The 11,384-nt window shown below is 38.2% G+C and overlaps 1 protein-coding gene across 2 annotated transcripts in view; it reads right to left on the reverse strand.

The window, feature by feature from the left end:
• Nucleotides 1-409: 409 nt before the first annotated feature.
• LOC135090152 (protein suppressor of forked-like) overlaps nt 410-11,384 on the reverse strand; it is a 26,945-nt gene continuing 15,970 nt past the window's right edge. For both annotated transcript variants that reach the window (XM_063986549.1, XM_063986550.1), the window contains exons 4-14: nt 9,224-9,321; nt 8,523-8,676; nt 7,737-7,970; nt 7,150-7,341; nt 6,471-6,662; nt 5,583-5,829; nt 5,009-5,175; nt 4,553-4,641; nt 4,018-4,190; nt 3,506-3,640; nt 410-2,918 (exon numbers count right to left, since the gene is read on the reverse strand). In XM_063986549.1, the coding sequence (XP_063842619.1) occupies nt 2,722-2,918; nt 3,506-3,640; nt 4,018-4,190; nt 4,553-4,641; nt 5,009-5,175; nt 5,583-5,829; nt 6,471-6,662; nt 7,150-7,341; nt 7,737-7,970; nt 8,523-8,676; nt 9,224-9,321 (1,878 nt within the window). In that variant the 3' untranslated portion in view covers nt 410-2,721. The remainder of the gene's footprint in view (nt 2,919-3,505; nt 3,641-4,017; nt 4,191-4,552; nt 4,642-5,008; nt 5,176-5,582; nt 5,830-6,470; nt 6,663-7,149; nt 7,342-7,736; nt 7,971-8,522; nt 8,677-9,223; nt 9,322-11,384) is intronic.

The following is an 11,384-nucleotide window of genomic DNA, read 5'->3' on the forward strand; positions in this document are numbered from 1 at the left end:
GCTGAAATGAGGAGACAACAGAAAAGAAAAATGAACACATACTCTATAAAATAATTCATCAATCAATCATCAAATCAAGAGAGAGAGAGAGAGAGAGAGAGAGAGAGAGACAGGAAGAGTTTACGTGTATGTGACTGTGTAATGGATATACACCTACCATCCTTATCCATAACTTTGTCTTATCTTCTCTTAAATCTCTTTGTTGACTGCTCTAACAACTGATAACTGAAGTCCATTTCATTAACCTACCACCCTATGAGAGAGAGAGAGAGAGAGAGAGAGAGAGAGAGAGAGAGAGAGAGAGAGAGAGAGAAAAGTTCCGTAGCTATCTTAGCAAAATATACAAAAAATAAAAAATAAAATAATAATAATTTCCTCCAGTAAGGGAGTAATAAGATGACTGGAGGAACACATTTCTACCAGTTTATTTATGACTTTTTTTTTCACTTAATTAAAAGACGCATTGATTTCTGCAGTCGCGCCCCAAGCAGTCAGGTACAGGATGTCTGCACATCACCCTTGCATATACTTGAGGAAATAATGGAGGAAGCATACAAACATACATACATACATACATACATAAATTTGTTCCACACAGTGAATGCCAGCTGTCCCATTGCACTCCTATCATCCTTGCATATTAGTATCATATATACATACATACATACATCCATACATAGTACATACATAATATGCATAACCTCTTGAACAGCTGTGAAATCTTTAATATATGTAGCTTTGAAAACTTAATTTGTTGCATATAATAACATTGCACACATCTTCATGCACTACACACACACACACACACGCCACACATACACACATGGCTTCCTCTTCTAATGCTGAAAAATAACACTTGAAACATTTCTCTCTCAAACACACACACACACACACACACACACACACACACACTTTCTCATAATCATTTCCATATTACAACACTTGAAACATATCAAACTATCAACAACAATAAATTTGATTACACAATTTTACAGTTCCAAACAATATGCAATATTGGTTGTACAAAACACACACACACACACACACACACACACACACACACACACACACACACACACACACACACACACACACACACACACACACACACACACACACTTTCACATATTTACATACACATGAACAACAATATTTCATTTGTACTCTTCAGCATGGTTACTGTGCCCTAAAAGAAGTAAAAAATAAATGTTTTCTAATGTTGTAAAAAATTATACAATTATAGATACTTTGCCGTACAATCACTTAACATTTCTCTGAATAAAAATGACATGCAATACTTTAAAGCAATCAATCCATGGATCAATTTAGGTGTTCAACATGTACAAATGAATTCTCTTTCATATAATGTTTAGCTGTTAGTGGATTGCAGAGGAAGAAAATTACAGGTAATTTTATACAATTAGAATGTAAAATTTGAGCTTCCAGCAGTTATACCCTTTGAGTCTGACTGAGACTAATATGAATAGGAATATAAAGTTTCCTACACTGTATTTGTTCTTCATATCTAAAATACATCCTAGCAAGAAAAGGCTCATCAAGTTTCTCCGTGTCACTACTGGAACATTAAATAATTTTAATATATAGTCTTTTCATGAACTACTCTTCATTCCATATCTATCTATGTTTTAGCCTGGAATATAGATATAGATAAATAATTCTGAATTCCATAATTAAGTTCAGTCAAAGAAAAGCACACTTGACATTTTGTTTTCACTCACAACATTAACATCTTTATTTCCATGCTGTGTGGTGGAATAGATCATAAGCTAACTTGAACACATTCTGCTGGTGCATGGTCTACTCAGGAGCTACATCCACATCTCACATCATCAGCCTTGAGGAAGGAAAGGTACATTTCTTACTGTACAACCATAAAAACAGGGATGCTTATACATATCAACAGTTGCTGTATATTCCTGTATTTGGTTACTTTATTGTGCTTTACATGATTAAGGAACAGATACAGCTTGAAGCTATTCTCTCTCTCTCTCTCTCTCTCTCTCTCTCTCTCTCTCTCTCTCTCTCTCTCTCTCTGACACCTTGCTCTCTCCACAAGCATCCCACAAGGAGTGACCATGGTGGAAAAGCCTTCACTTATCCTTATAAAAACACTCCACCTTGAGACCATTCACTTCTTTCACCTTTCATAGGAGCATGCCAATAAGCCCTCAGCTACCACACCTCACAGCCACCACACTATTGATACAAGTCCCACTCACTCATTACATTCATTATACTCAAAAGGTAATTTCAGATTCACTAGCATACAACCCTCCACTGTCTTCTGGTCCACTGATGAAAATGGGCAACAACCTGGCACAAAAATACAACTCATCTGGATACAAAATTAGCATTCCCATTCTGTTGTCGAGTGACGAGTTTCACCTACTACTCTCTGGCATTTTCTTTCATTCATTCAGATCAACCCCCTCTCATTTCCTCTCCCCATACTTTCCAGAATTCATATATTGTAACTTTTGATTCTCCAGTATTTCAGTCACCAAACAAGTACATGCCCTGCCTTTCAGAAACTGTATTGAGGAATACTAAGCAGATGTCATCCCAAGGTAAGTATACTGCAGATAGTTTCATAGGTGTATGGTAAGTGATATGGATGTAATGAAGTCACCTTATCATATCCAAGGCAACTTAGGTATTCTTTTTATCAATGAAAGATTAGCCAGGAGCAGCAGCAGCAGCTCATCTCATCTTCCTCTGCTGCCTGGCTCGGTAAATGTCGCTGGTCAGGATGGGTTTGTTTCCATCTTCGTCATCTGAGTCATCACCGGCAATCAGTTTCCTTTTACGGTCACCACTTGGGTCCACCACCCAGTGCACCGACTTGGAGAGTTCAAAGAGGCGCACGTCATGACTGCCGCTGGTTGACCATTGTCCTCCTGTAGGAAGTGATGCACATTGTTATCAAGGGTTCTGATAGACACAAAATAATAATCTGCCTATCTTTCCAACATTTCATACCTCCACAACCCACCCCTCTCATCATAATAATCCATCTATATGATCTGCCTATAATTATAAGGCCCCCACAGTAAATGGGGGAACTGAGCCACGTAGTACCATGCTATGATGGCTCAGGGCATCTCGGCAGGACTGTCAGGTTGCAAGCTTCTCCACTTAAGACTTATATTTATGCTTTTCTGTGTAGGTGAATAGAGGCTACAACATAAAAAGAAACTCCAACAGGATTTAAGATAAGATAAGATAAGATAAGATAAGATAATTTATTTGTCACATTGTTATACATTGGCATATACAAGTGAAATTCTTTATGGCTACAGGCTCCAGAGAAAGTAAAGGCATAGTATAATTATAAAAATAGACATAATTAAAAGCATCAGTTTGAATCCAGAACCTTTCAAGTGAGCTGAGCATGCTCACCACTACACTACCAAGCTGTTTACCTTCAACACGATGATGATGTAAATAAATAAAGCAGTGCAGATGTAACACAAGGAGTACTCACCCTGTTCAGGAAGGTTGAGCCGCATAAAGAGATCAACCAGAGCCTCCAGCTTGACAAAGGGTCCCCGGAAGCAGTTTGGTGGTGGCAGCAGGGAGAGGAGGTTTGCCACGGCTGGAGGAGGCGGGAATGCTCCACCTGCAGCACACCAATCAAAAATTAGAAAATGTGTGTAAAATATAGTATTACAGTTTACAAATTTAAATGATAAGTGACTGATTGCTTATTTGTTACCTAAATGTATTTTTTATTCTTCATTTGCAATGAAGTGATCATAACATAAGGTGCTTTTTCATCTATTGACATGCTTAAGTATTTTCATAGTCTGTCTTCCAAATTACAGCCCTCTCTATTACTTATATATAAAGTCCTAAACCTAAATTAAGAGGGAGGAAAATGTAGACCACTCCATGATAATAAAATAATGGATTTTGGAAACCAACATGACTTGACATTCTTTCTCAGAGATCAAAACTAAGAGTGGGCTTCCTTCCCTTGTTATCCCTAACACACACCTTTCACTGGGTGTTCTCCAGGTATGTACTTCGCCTTGGGCTTGAAAGGAATCATCTGTGAGAAGTCTGGTCGCACGTAGGAAGGCTCCTGTGAGTCATGAATGGACAGGCCACGGGGAATGTTTGGATTGATTATCATGGCATGTGTTGAGATGTCCCGGTAACCAATGGCTCTGTGGAGACAAACATGGTGACTCTCATATCTTACCTAGCTAAGGAAACATATCTATTGGATATGAAAATTATATTAAAAGTTAATGAAGCAGAACTGACTACCAAGCCTCAGACTGTAGATTTCCCATCTATCTTGCATCTCATTACCAGTGACAATCTAGAAATAAAGTATAAGATACTCAACATAAAGTAAATAAAAAAATAAAAAGAGGCAAAATGAGAATGTAAAACTCAAACAAGAGACAAATTACAAAAACTAAGAGGAAGATACAGAGACAATATAAAGTGGACAAAAGGCTAGGGCCAGTTAATGCTGCATGATCAAAGTGTTCAAGTAGCCTTCATTCCTTCATCCACTCACTTGAGCTCAGCTGGAGTACATGGGTAGAGATCCATGAACTTGTATCGGTCAACAAGTTGTGCTGTGTCTTTACCCTCAAACTCTTGCAGCTGTGGGAAATATCTCCAGTAAGTAACAAAAACACATTCTTAATTTAAATCCTGTATATATAATGGAGATTAAAATTTGTGAATATTCACTGGAGTCTAACAGGTGGATAAAATTTCCATCTACACACCAGAACTTCTGCTAAATGTACTTCACAAATAAAACTTCTAAAAACACAGCATCATGAACATTAAAATGCATAAAGTTAATTATGCAAGAGAAATAATACAGAACCCTAACTAGGCTTCCTAAATTTTAACAATAAATTAGCAGCCTTCTCAGGAAGAGACTACAAAAATTTTAGGCCAAATGAATAACAACTTATATTATTTTAGCATCAACATGTAGTGAAAGTAAAGACGGCCTCACCTTCTGCAGGACGTGTGCTCTCCTCTTCTCCACCTTCACAATGGATGCCAAATCCCCAACGTTGCACTCAAACTCCAAGAAGCGGTTCCACAAGCCAACAGTGTCTTCATTCTTGAGCTGGCCAGATGTCAGCACTCGCTCAAACAGAACCCTTGTGTTGTTGTCCTCTGTAAGGGAGTTAGGTGTGAATGTGTGCTGCACATACAGGTGAGTCTTGGTTTAAGAATGAGTTGCATTTCCAAAAAACATGTATATAAAAGAAATCTAAATCTGGGTCAGCTGTAGATTTAGAATTTTTCCCATTTTATTTTCAATGTCCTTTTTCTTTATAGCGGTGATGCAGAGCAATTGTTAGGTACATTTTAGAGAATTTTTATTCATAAATGAGAATTCTGCATTTGTAAATGAAAACAAAGGGAAAAAAATCACTTTATTTGTGAAAATGAAAATTTATAAACCAAAATTATAGCTTATAAATCAATACAGTAAAGAGCCAATAATTTGAATAAAACAATTTATCTCTTTATTTCATTTTAATAACTTGTCAGATTAAGGCCTACAGGGGAGCACTCACCATTGAGATGGGAGAGGTAGTCCACATATGCCATGATATAGTCTGCATTGTCTGGGAACTTCTTCAGACCAAGCTCGAATATCCTGAATGCGATGTCCTTGTTCTTGGTGCAGTAGTACTCCATGAGGGCAGCACCAACATACACATGGAATTGTGTCCTCACATCCTCTCGCGCCTTCTTGAACACTTCTCTCGTGGACTTGATTCCCTCAGCTCGGCGCGCAAATTTCATGTATTGCAGGTAAGCCTGGGAGAGATTTCTATAATGTGACACCATCAAAAGTATGCGGCTATTTTGGGAAGCTAATTGTGAGCAATGAGAGAAATATAGCGTAATTTTTAGAAGATGCTGGCTGGTTAATGTGTGGAAATACCACATAGTTTATCTCAGGTAAACTAATGATTACCAAAAAGTATTCATCATGGCAATGCAAAGATGTGAAGCTATAATGAATAAAAACAGAAAGAGTAAATACAAATACACTCTAACAACCTAATGACACCTGCTGAAAAGGAAAATTATAAAATCACACTCATCTGTTCAGTATCTAGCATGACAATAAAGAATAAAATCATGTGGACAATGAACAGAATATCAACCTCTCCTATGAAAAGAGAACTTTGCTGAGGCCACAAGAAGGAGAAACATAAATGGTTCATTATTTAACATGCATAATAAACAATGTGAATAACAACAGATGGAACATCAACCTCTCCTATGAAACAGATAAGTATGCAGAAGTTACAAGATACAGAAACTCACTAGTGTCCTCCAATAGCCCATTTTGCACTCACTGAATACCAAGAATACCAAAGAAGTGCACATTTCCTTTAAAACTGAACCTTTTAACATAATCATCAAGGAATATCAAGAACATGGTGACTCACAAGTGTTGGATCAATGTCCTCCATCTCTATGTATCTTTGGTATATCTTGTGCACCTCAGGGTAGCGCAGGCGGGACTCCTCAAAGTCAGCATAGGCAAAGTACAGAAGCTGGTTCTTCCTTAAGGGTCCAGAGATTGCCCTCTCATAGATCTGTGCTGCCTCCTCACTGAAGATCTTGCTTGCATTGACATCCTGTGAGAAAAGTGGAGGGTTTGGGATGAGCAGTTCATGTTATGTTATGAGCAAAAAAATCTAGTAATGATCCTAAGTTGAGTTATGAAAGAAAGAATAGTTTCAAGATATTTCAGGAATTTAGCAATGACAAAAAAAAAAGCAAAGTGAAGTTTTCATTCTTTCCTACTTTCTTTTCTTTTATTGTGTTTCCTTTTCACTTTCTGATGTCACCCTATATTTACATAAAAATGTAAGTGTATAATAATATACATAAGTGAAGTAAATAGCTATAGCCTACTTATCTCTATACTCACTAAATACCAAGGAAGTGAACCTTTTTCTTAGAAATTGATTATCCTAAAATCCAAATACCAAGAAACATCACTGCTGTTCATAACTGTGCCTCATACAAGTCATCTTGTCTTGAAAAACTAAATCTATATCAAGAATCAATAGTTCAGTCTGTTCCCAGAGAAGTTCTCAGCACTGTGAAGGGACAACTTACACCTTTCTCAGAGAGGAGCTTTGAGGACTCCTGCAGGAAGAGTGCTGCCTCGTACCAGATGTCCGGGTGGTGGGAGAGACACAGAAGGCACTGCTCATAGGCAAACCGCACCCTCTTGGTCACCAGAGTCTGGTCATCTGTGCGTAGAGGGTTGTCTTTCTCCCATCTGATGTACCTCTTCCATATCTCAACCTAGGAAAGCAAGACCAGGTGAGAACTGAGTGGGAAACAAGAGAAACTTTATTTCTATATGAGTATCTGTTGAGGTGAGAAATATGTGAACTTTCCCTGTAATCAAATGGCAATGACATTCTTCATAAAACTGTTTCAATATGACATGCATTCTCTGCATCCTTATAGCTAAATGCAGCATGCTTTCTTTCTCCATAAACTAGTAATGAAGTGCGGTAAGGATTATGCGTAGACTTATCGCAAAATGTGCTAGATATTCCTAGACGTATAATCAAATGAGCAACCAATATGCGAACTTTTTGCTAAATGTAGCACGTGGATTTACAGTTCAATGTGATATACATTCTTTATACACTTATCATAAAATATGTGTTGTATCATCGGCAGATTCTCACCTGTTTGATCTCCTCAGGCAGACCCGAGGGCGGCACGCTGGGAAGGTGGCGGTTCAAGCCCCGCGTCTCCGCCTCCAGCTCCTTGCCCACCCGCCGGGCGTTCATGTAGTCCCGCCCCCTCTCGATGTTCATCTTCTCGGCGATGATTGGGTTGATGTTCTTCTCAAATTCGAGGTAGTCCCGCCACAGCTGCTCAATGTTGGCCATCGGAGTAACGATGCCGCGCTGGAACACCTGCGAGGCGTGTGCGTCGCGTTAATTTACATCTCAAGTGATTTTTTTTTTAATCAATCCCTTGTCTTTACTTTTCACTGCAGTAAACAATTATGTAACTGTCTGTACCATATGGCTTCTTTTACTCTTTCTATGAATCTTCTCAATGACTTTTCTGCTTTGCTGATCTTATTAAAGTTTATTTATTTACTAATCTTTCTTTTCCCTCAACATTTCTTTTTGTTAGGTGATATATTTACATTCATAGTTTCTTCTCTTTATCTATCAAAAATAACAGGATACCTTTCTTAGGAACATAAGAACATAGGAAAATAAGAGAAGCTGCAAGAAGCCACCAGGCCTACACGTGGCAGTCCCTGTATAAGTAGTGATAAATTCTACCTTTATTCCTTCTTTTTCACGTTTCCTATCTGTAATGAGCAATATAAACTACATTTCTACCTTTTACTACGTCTCCTATCTGTAATGATTAATATAAACCATATTTTTGCAGTTTATCTCTGTAGAAGACCTTTCTCTCTTTCTCCGAGTCTTTTGTTTCCATGAGCGTACCTTCCTGACAGCCATGATCTTCTGGTTCTCGGCGTAGGAGCCCACCACCTCGGCGTTCTTGAGCAGGTTGGCGTAGTCATTCCACAGCGTGTAGGAGTTGTAGTCCATACCTATCTTGTCAATGGCGAACTCATATGCCTGAGACAACTTCTCCCTGCCAGGCAATACAATGGGATTTTAAACACACACACACACACACACACACACACACACACACACACACACAGGAAGAAGAAGAAGAAGAAGAAGAAGAAGAAGAAGAAGAAGAAGAAGAAGAAGAAGAAGAAGAAGAAGAAATGAAAGAGGATAGTAGGATCTAGTTTCTATTGAGTTAGCGGTACAAAGTTGTCTGACAGGTGGAAATACATTACGAAGGATAAAACAATTCTTATTTTTTTCTTATAATTATTACACAAACAAAAAAAAAAGAATGAATAAATAAATAAAAAATAAAATAAATAAATAAATAAATAAATAAATATGCAAATACATAAATTAAAACAAATAAACAAAACACAATAAAATCAAATGGGAAACGAGTATAACATTTTAATTCTCTTACACAATTAAGCTAAAACACAAATAATAAAATAATAAAATAAAATAGAGAGAAAAAGAGTTAAAAGATTCCAGTTCCCACACAGTAAGCAGTACAAAATTGACAGGAGAAGAGGTGAGGTACAACACAGCGGGCGGCGTACCTGTAAGTGGGCAGACTGGACTTGGTCTCCTTGACGTAGGTGACGTACAGGCGCCACAGGTCGATGTTGAGCACCTTGGTCAGACATCGCTGGAACAACTGCAACAAACGAATGGAGAGGGTGAAGTTATACAAACCATCTCAGTCTTCTTCTTCAGTGAGGCGCCTCTCACACTGCGCCGTCCTTCTTGGTCCTCAATGCCTCTTTCTGATTCTTTATTACCATTATTGTTTTTATCTATCACTATCCTCTTCATTGTCTCCTACCATCTTTCTCCCTGCCTTCTATCGTCATCTTTCTTGGTTCTTTCTTTCTTTCGGCATTTTCTTCCTCACCCTACTCCCTCCCTCCTCACTGCCTCCTTTCATCCTCCTCCTCTTCCTCCCTTTCTCTTTCCATTATGAACATACTGCTTTCTTCCTTCCACCCTCCTCCTTGCCTCCTATCATCATCCTTTTCTCCTTCAATCATTATCAACTTACTCAATGATTACTTCCATCACCATCTTCTTCCTTATCTCCTTCCACCATCGTTTTTTTTTTTCCTTCCTTCTTCCATCACCATCCTTCTCCCTTCCTCCTTCCATCACAATCCCTCACCTTTTGTCCTCTCCTCCACGCCTCCTTCCATCGCCATCATCTCTCTTTCTCCTTTTGTCATCAATCTTCCCCCTTCCTCCTTCCATAACCACCCTTCTTCCTTCTTCCCTCTTTCCATCCTTCTATTCCTCATTGCTTCCTTCCGTCACCATCTCTCTCCTCCTTCCCACCGTCACTCTCCTCTTTGCCTCCTTTCATCCTCTTCCTCCTCCTCCGTGTCTCCTTCACCTTGCATCCACTACAGCCCGCTCATCTCCTACTTTTGTCCTCCAGTGACACTCTTACTTCATGGCTAGTTTGAAGGCCTCCTAGTGAATTAGAAAGGAATAATATGATGGAAGGAAAAAAATGCTGACATTCAAATAGGCGAATGAGAATAGAGTATGACTGACGAGGGCATAAATACGAGTAGTTCTGCTTCAAGTCATGGTCTGTAGCTATTAATCCTGTCTTGCGCGCTACTCCGGAACTCAATTAACATTTTCACTGTGACATGTAACAATTCATAGCACTAAAAGCAATGTATGGGATTTTTTATAAGCATTTACAGGCAAAAAAAAAAAAATTAAAATAAATAAATAAATAAATAAAATAAATAATAAATAAATAAATAAATAAAATGAGATAAATAAATAAATAAATAAATAAATAAATAATAATAAAGAATATAGTTTGCGATTTCAAGCCAGTGTACTGTTTGGAGATGGCTGTAGAGGAAGGAAAGATATCTCCGAGTGGTTAATACGAGTAATTAAGGAGAGATGTGCCAAAAACCTATGAAATGGTTAATATAATGGAGGACTGTATTATTATACGCCTTGTTCTCACTAGGATTGTTTTCAAAGGCCACAGAGACGACAAGGTAGGTTATTATTAGTGTTTCCTTTCTTTCTTTCCCTTGGTGCTACTTAAATCTTTGTTAAAGTATCACTAGAACCATAAAACTGTCCTCTTGAAAAAATATAGTAATTTCAGACCCAATTATAAACAGTTGAAATAGAACTTCAATACATTTAAGAATGTAGACCTGAAAAACGCTAAACATTAGAGCTCATTTAGGCAATGCAATGGAGTGGTGGTCATGTAACACGGGACTCCCTAGGACAACGCACGGCTCATCTCTGTAAATACAGCAACTGCAGGAGGTATTCTTTGCACACATGTTGGTAGCTCTGTATTAAAAACAAATAAATAAAAATGAATAAATAAATAAATAAAAAATAAAAAAAATAAAAAAATGTAATGCTGTTACTGAAGAAGAACGATGCTATTAGCTTTTCAGAAGAGTACACGAGGCAATGGTAATACTGCAAGAGTACACGAGGCGATGCTATTAGCTTTCACCCTTCCATAGGTATAGTTGTCCTTGCTTAACATTCAGAATACTGTAAATGATTGTTTGCATGAACACGGAAAAGAGAGAGAGAGAGAGAGAGAGAGAGAGAGAGAGAGAGAGAGAGAGAGAGAGAGAGAGAGAGAGAGAGAGAGAGAGAGAGAGAGAGAGAGAGAGAGAGAGAGAGAGAGAGGGGGGGGGGGGATCAGTGTTGTCTTTTCCAAATTAC

This window comes from Scylla paramamosain, chromosome 34 (assembly GCF_035594125.1).
Source record: "Scylla paramamosain isolate STU-SP2022 chromosome 34, ASM3559412v1, whole genome shotgun sequence".
Classification (NCBI taxonomy): domain Eukaryota; kingdom Metazoa; phylum Arthropoda; class Malacostraca; order Decapoda; family Portunidae; genus Scylla; species Scylla paramamosain.